This window comes from Ciconia boyciana, chromosome 1 (assembly GCF_034638445.1).
Source record: "Ciconia boyciana chromosome 1, ASM3463844v1, whole genome shotgun sequence".
Lineage (NCBI taxonomy): Eukaryota > Metazoa > Chordata > Aves > Ciconiiformes > Ciconiidae > Ciconia > Ciconia boyciana.
Window position 1 is genome coordinate 171635542 of NC_132934.1, and position 7515 is coordinate 171643056.

At 48.3% G+C, this 7515-nt stretch overlaps 1 protein-coding gene across 2 annotated transcripts; it reads left to right on the top strand.

Annotated features, from left to right (window-relative positions):
* Positions 1 to 480: 480 nt before the first annotated feature.
* On the top strand, positions 481 to 6943 carry SPRY2 (sprouty RTK signaling antagonist 2). 2 transcript variants are annotated; one of them, XM_072849990.1, is made up of 3 exons: positions 481 to 1070; positions 1237 to 1312; positions 5172 to 6943. In XM_072849990.1, exon 3 carries the CDS (start codon positions 5223 to 5225, stop codon positions 6162 to 6164), a length of 942 nt encoding a protein of 313 aa, XP_072706091.1. In that variant the 5' UTR covers positions 481 to 1070; positions 1237 to 1312; positions 5172 to 5222; the 3' UTR covers positions 6165 to 6943. The 2 variants fall into 2 exon arrangements, with proteins under 2 accessions (XP_072706091.1, XP_072706092.1); XM_072849991.1 differs by lacking the exons at positions 481 to 1070; positions 1237 to 1312 and adding an exon at positions 1450 to 1479.
* Positions 6944 to 7515: the final 572 nt, after the last annotated feature.

Sequence of the window (7515 nt, forward strand, 5' to 3'; positions counted from 1 at the left end):
AAAGTGTAAACTTTTATTCCACTCGGTTAAAAAAACACGGGGGGTGGGGGGGAGGGGAAGCACCTGGAAATGGGTCTCCCGAAAGCCCGCAGCGGCGGGGAGAGCGTGCCTCCCTCCCCGGGAGAAGCGAGCTCCCCTCGGCTCCCCTGCAAACCTATCGCTGCCTGCCTCTGAATAAATACACGAGCACAAAAGCAACCCCAAGCGCCGTGTGACCGCGCACGGAGGAGCCTCCTGTGAAAACAGGCTGCGGCGGGGCCCCGGGAGCGGGGCTCCCCGCCGCCCCGCGCAGGGCCAGGGCCGGGGCCGGGGCCGGGGCCGGGGCCGGGGCCGGGGCCGGCGCGGCGGCGGCGCTGCCCTTTTGAATGCCTCCCGCAGCTCGGAGTGCTGGCAGGGCGCTGGGAGCGCCAGTGAATGTAGCCCCGCAGAGCCAATGAGCTGGGACCGGATGCGATATATCCTCTGGGACAACAACTGCTCTGTTCCTCCTCAGATCCACATGACGCCATTTACTGCTGCTTTTGCAGAGAGATCACCCTACCTCCTCCGGAAAGAAAAAGAGAGAGAGGGAGAGAGCGAGCGAGCAGAAAAACGCCGAGCCCCTACAGCTCAGATCTCAAATCTTCCTCCTCCTCCTCCTCCACCTCCTCCAAACACACAACAACAACCACCACCACAAATCCGCTGCGCTCCCAAAACACCCCCCCCGATTGCAAACCACAGAGCTGCCTGCAACACACACACGCTCGCAGAGGGAGCGAGAAAGCTAGAGGGAGAGAGGGGAGAGGAGCTTGCAGCAAGCAGCTTCTCAGCAGAACGGCTACATTGCACAAGCTGCTTTTTTGGAGGAGCTCAGTGGAAGAAAGCTTTGGGATTTTATTTTAGATCCACTTTATTTTGTTTTCTTTGGCTTTCCCCTTCCTCTTGATCATTTGCAACAACAACAAAAAAAGTGACTTGGTATTGGCGATTCGGCCTCCTGTTCATTGAGGAAAAAAAGGAAAGTGTGTGTGTGAGAGACTGAGTGATTTCTTTTTAGGAGCAGAGAAAACCCACCCCGATCCGGAGAGGTGTTTTTATTATTATTATAGTATATACGCGCACACACGTATTTATAATCGATCTGGGGAGAGGGACGTAACTTTGCTCTGGACTTTTTTACATGGTGATCATTCTTACTCTAATTTGCAAGTTGGACTAAAGCAGAGTTTGGAAAAGAATTTTTTTTTGCTTTAGGGCTGGATTTATTTGCAAACCGCAGGAAGAAGAAAATACAAGAGAGAGAGGGGTTTGGTGCAGCGCCGCGATCACGGTGAGAGCCTTTTCCTTCTTTGCAAAACAAGCTTTTCAGTAAACCCCCCCCCCCCGGTTGCTCCAAGAAAACTCGTGGAAATGTTTGAGGCCGATCCCTTTTCCATTCGTACAGGTTCTCCCTCTCCCCCCTTCCCCACTCCTTCCTTTCCCAGAGAGGAGCCGGAGGTGGGATTTCGGAGCGGTTTCTCTCCGGGGCGGGGGGGGAAGAAGCTCCGCTGGTGTTTGCGGGCTGCGCCGCGTTTGCGGCCCGCCGGGGTGCCTCGGGGCGCGGGGCGCGGAAGGCTGCGCGGGGGGCGGAGGGCTGCGCGGGCGCGGAGGCATGCCTGCGGGGGCTGCGAGCGGGGCGGGGGGGGGACGGGAGTTCAGCGTGTTCTCCCTGCTGCGGGGAGCCGGGCACGGGCGGTCCTGCGCTCTCCTGCCTCTCCGGGCACGCGTGGGTTTCCGACAAGCCCCGGGGGGAGGAGAAGGGAGGGCGCTGCGGGGTTGGCGAGCGCCGGGGCTGTTTGTACCCCCGTCTTGGGGGAGAGCGAGCAACCCGCCTTTCAGTGCGTGATTTACGCCCGTCTGTAGTGGCGTCGGGAGATCCGTGCAATTCGGAAGTGAGTGCACGTCTGGTATAAATAGATATGTGTGTATACACATATATTCCTCGTGTGATGAAATTCATTCGATTCATAAGGCGAGGAAAGTTCTTCCTCAGGTTATTCTATGCCGAGGATATGTGTGGAGGGCAAGGAAAGCCTTAATTTTTGCTTTTACTTTTTTTTTCCCTGTGGTGGGTTTACTATGTAACAACCCCCCTCCCCCCCAAAAAAAAAAGCTGCTGGTGTTTTCAGCAAGCTATTTGTGTGTCAGTTTGCCCCACCCCGATGGTAAAGTCCCTTTTGCCCTAATCCATAGTCTGATCACACACTCGGCCCTTAATGGGGGTTTCAAAGCACTTTGAAAGAAGAGGAGGTGGTTGGTGTGTGTGCGGTGGGGATGGGGGTGGGGGTGCCTTGCACAGGCTCCGGACACAAAACAGAAATTGACGGGCAGAGGACTTCTCCCCCTTAGGCTCGCCTTCTCCAAGCCAGCGAGACACGGGGTTTTTCCACAGCACGCAAGAAGCCCCTTGCGTTTTAAACTTCCCCAAATGTGCCGAACGCGAAACCCGGCCCCCTTGCTCGCCCTTTTGCCAATCCCAGCTAGGAAAAGTTAGCAATCATGGCACTTGAGCTCTGCGAGAGTGGACTTTGGCTTTTGGAAGTGGGGAATCGTGTTATCACACACATGCACACACAAAAAGGCTGCTTCTCTGCTCTTGGTGGATGGAAAGGGGAGAAGTGCTAGATCAGAGGAGGGAGAGACGTGCTTTCCCGTAAGAATTTTCAGGCAAATGTGTGTTTGCAAATAAATGCGCTGGAGGTTTGCATCTTGTCCTGTTAGCGGATCTGTCAAGGGGAGAAAAAGGAGGATCGCCCGGCTCGGTCCGATGTCCCTCTGAAAATGCCTTCTGGGTCCCTTCGGGCTGGGGCGGAGGGGGGCGGACTGAAGTTCAGGCAATTTGCAGAATATGCGTAAAATAAGAGGAGCTTTTCCAGCGGCTGGCTTTGTGAAGCTGAATGGGTGCTTACGGCAAGGCGCGAGGGGGTAATGTGCCTTTTGCCCAACTGTCTCGGAGGTGTTGTCTCAAAAGCGTCTGCAGGGCGCCTTGCATTACCCGGGAGGGGAAGGCTTCTTTAGCATCTCTCGGGGGAGGGCAGGGGGGAAGAGTTAAAAGGAAACATGGGTTTGACTTTCCTGATAAGGCGGCTGCAGCAGCCCCCTCCCACCTCCCAGCCCAGAGGATGTCTCCTGGTTATCTCCAGGTTGTCTGCACTTGCGGGGCTGCCGGCGGCGCCTGCGGCCGCGCTCCCGCGGGCGAGGGGCCGCCGCCTCCCACCTGCTGCGCGCCCGCTGCGCGCCGGGATGGAGCCCGGAGAGGGGACAGGGGCAGAGCGCGGAGGCTTCTCCTCCAGCTCCCACCTTGGCGTCTGAGGTGAGGGGGGCTCTGCCACCGAGGCCGGTGTCGTCTTAAGCGCCTGCAGGTCAGGGTCAGCTTTGCTTTTGCACTGGGTTGTCATTTCTGGAGAGGCAGGGTTTGGTTCGGCGTGTCTTCTCGGCTGGCTGATTGTGGCTAAAGTCTGGACGTGGAGGGCAGATGGGGCTGCTGGTTCCTCTCAAGGATGGGGAAAGTATTGTGTTTTCTGTTCTTTTTTATCTCCAGAGAGTTTCAGATGAGGAAATGTCTACTTAGGCTGTTGGTTGAAACTTTTTATATGGCAAAGGTTTTAATTTGAAGGAAACATAAGCAATGCTTCAAGATAAGTTTGCAATACTTTTTTTTTTTTTTTGGGGGGGGGGAACGACGACATGACACCATGACATACACTCTGAGTCCAAAACCAGGATCTGACAATATTTAAAATAGGTGGTCACTCTTAAAATTCAGATTTTTTTTTTTTTTTAAAGAAAAAGCACTTGAGGGGAGGGAGCCAGGAGTTAAAAGGTTAAATGTTTTCCACCACTGTTAGAATAAAGTCAGTGTCTTGAGATATTCATTGTTAAACTGTTTGGCTATATTTTATTATACTGCGGTATAGTATTGTTGGTAACTGATGTATACAGAGTAACACTATGGTGCTCTTTCTAGGTATAATTGAAGACGTTGTGTGGTCCTTGTAAGAAGCTTGGTTCCTGCTTGGGTTTTAATTGTAAAATATTGTTCTGGATTTTTGTATAGGTAATTGGATTTTGGAACCACTTTAAGATATGATAAAGGCAAAACAAATATTAACTAATTTAGAGGGCAGTACTTGAAACTTCTGCATATCAGAGTGTGGAAGTTAGTTATTTACAAGTTCTCATCTTCTGGGTCTTTTGCCGGGTTTCCATTTAAATTCTGAAGTCTGCATTTCTACTTTGTAGTTAATGATCCTTCAAAGTAATATTCGCAATGAAGTAGGCTTCTTGGATGCTGGCATTGTTTGATTATGTTATGCATGCCTCTGTCCCACAAGCCACTCTTGGTAATATTTACAATTTGAAACGTAGTCTATGGAATTTTTTACACGTTTTAAAAAAATAAAACTGTGGTAGCATTACTTTTGTAGTATTGAGCCTTAAAATAACAATCGCAGTGGTGTACACAAGTATGACACACACTAAAATACTGGAGAGAGATATTTTTACTTGTGCTGTTGAAGTTTTTGGTAGCACTAACTCATTTAATGTCTAACCTCAAACATTTTATTGCTATTTGGTGTTTTTCTTGGGACCATTGGTATTAAACTAAAATTTCCTATTTACATCATGTAAAGTTTAATGTGTAAAGAAACTAGCCTACCAAAATATTATCCAGTTTTAAACAAAATTGGAGAATTATATGTCTGTCATCAGCAGGTCACATTACACTTGCTAAATACTTGCAGGCTTTTTTTTTTTTTTAATATAAGTTTTTCAGTAGCCTGATGTGAAAAGAAGAGCCACTTCAAGTGGCTGAAATCCAATCACTTTAAAGGCCATGGTCTAACCAGAAGATGGCCTGGGGAAGCTTTAGTTAGCAGGCGCAATACCTAGACTTTCTAGAGCCACAAGTTAACATGCGTGAACCTAGAACAGAATCCCTTTAAGCTCTCCGCAGGAGTAGGCAGGACAGGCTGAGGGAAGTGCCTTCAGCTGAACGGTGCCTGCGCTCCGCCCCAGGTGTGACTCCTTTTTTAATGGCTGATGCATTACTTGATTGTGTGTGTGCTGTGGGATCCTGCAGGCTTGAAAGACTGCTGGAGAGAGCATGAGATGTGTTGCAATAGTGAATCCTCTCTTTGTTGCTCCAGGATTTCAGATGTGTTCTAAGCCTGTCGGGGTGAGCACGCTTCCGGGCACTGATGGAGACGAGAGCTCAGCACGGCAGCGGGTCGCAGGCCTTGCTACAGGCTCGGCGTGACAGTGGGAGACCGCACGGGGAGCCCGACCTGCGGGATGTCTTGACGCAGCAGGTTCACGTCTTGTCGCTGGACCAGATCAGAGCCATCCGAAACACGAATGAGTACACGGAGGGACCTACGGTGGCTCCACGGCCGGGGGTCAAGTCTGCTCCTCGGCTAGCAACCCAACCCAAAAATGAAAGGCCCCATGGCTTGCCCGAACATCGTCATTTTAGCCGGATTCAGCACACGCAAACGCACGCCTCTCCTCGAGCGCCTCTGTCCCGATCCATCAGCACAGTCAGCACAGGTTCGCGGAGCAGTACAAGGACAAGTACGAGCAGTAATTCATCTGAGCAAAGACTTCTAGGATCATCTTTGGGGCCAGTTGCCGACGGGATAGTCCGAATGCAGCCCAAGTCTGAGCTCAAGTCAAGTGAACTGAAGCCGCTGAGCAAAGAAGACTTGGGAGCACACAGCTACAGGTGTGAGGACTGTGGAAAGTGTAAGTGTAAGGAGTGCACTTATCCGAGGACCCTCCCATCGTGTTGGATCTGTGACAAGCAGTGTCTTTGCTCAGCCCAGAACGTGGTCGATTACGGGACTTGCGTTTGCTGCGTGAAGGGCCTCTTCTATCACTGCTCTAACGATGACGAGGACAACTGTGCTGACAACCCCTGTTCCTGCAGCCAGTCGCATTGCTGCACTAGATGGTCCGCCATGGGTGTGGTGTCTCTCTTTCTGCCTTGCTTGTGGTGTTACCTACCAGCCAAGGGTTGCCTTAAGTTGTGCCAGGGCTGTTACGACCGGGTAAATCGGCCTGGGTGCCGCTGTAAACACTCCAACACCGTTTGCTGCAAAGTTCCCAGCGTCCCCCCCAGGAACTTTGAAAAGCCAACATAGCATCACTAGTCAGAAATACTAAAGTAACAAGGAGTATTTTAACGTACATATGCAACCAACTAAGCAGCTATGGTCTTGGCACTGTAGTAGAAGGGTTGAGGATATACTTTGCTGTTTGCAGTGAAATGCTTTTCTCTGTGTGTGCCATCTTAACTGATACGCTTGTTAGAATCCAGCTAGTGGGATACAGAAAACAAAAAATGGGATGCAGTACATTGTGACCCACATATTGCATAAGCTAAAGCAACACAGACACTCCTAGGCAACTCTATTGTTTGTGAATAGTACTTGCAAAATTTGTAAATTAGCAAATGACTCCTTTTTTTCATTGTTTTCTGCCAGAGATAATGTGCTATATTTTTGTATATACAATAATATTTTCAACTGTGAAAAATAAGTGGTGTCATAAGACATGGCACAGTCACAAAATATTATACTAATATGTTGTACATTCGGAAGAATGTGAATCAATCAGTATGTTTTTAGATTGTATTTTGTCTTACGGAAACCTTCTATTACAAGACTCTGATTTCCCTTTGGACTTCATGTATATTGTACAGTTACAGTAAAATTCAGCCTTTATTTTCTAATTTTTTCAACATATTGTTTAGTGTAAAGAATATTTATTTGAAGTTTTATTATTTTATAAAAAGAAATATTTATTTTAAGAGGTATCTTACAAATGTCACCCCTTTTTATGAGGACGTCATAGTTGCTGCAAATAAGGGGTGAACGATGCATATGTTCACTATAAAATAGAAAATATATTAACGTTTGAAATTAAACTGGGCTACTTGTCATTTTTTCCTGCCATTTATTGTTCTGAGTTGGGAAAACTGGTACTTCTAATTGCAAACTTCACTGTGATATAGTCACAGTGAGTCTAATATGAAAATGAAAATAGAATTTTAAAGTGTATTTTTTTGTTGTTGTTTACTGCTTCACCTGAAGATAATGCAGGATTTTTGCTTCCTTCCTTTGCACAAATATCCCATATACTGTTCCTACAACAGAAAAGGAAAATGAACATAGGAAAATGCATTGATTCATTCCGGACTAGGACTAACAGGCACTGAAAGCTTGACCTATGCTATAAGTGATGAGCTTTTGTGCTTCAAATAGGAAATAAGTAATCATTCACAAAAAATGTTAGGCTTGCACAGCTTTATTCTGAGAGAGAGAGAAAAAAAAGAAAATTAATACGGTCAGTGCAAAAAGCTTGCAGGATTATTTGTTAAAAGTAGAAGAATATGCCACAGGGAATGATAGATCTGAATGCAGTCCAGCCTTATGTCAAACATTTGCCTCACTTGTAAGAAGAAAGTTGCTTGATTTGTCATTTGTGGCAGTT

Bases quoted from the DNA above. Each gene is read 5' to 3' on its own strand.
- SPRY2 (XM_072849990.1), top strand. From the start codon at position 5,223: ATGGAGACGAGAGCTCAGCACGGCAGCGGGTCGCAGGCCTTGCTACAG.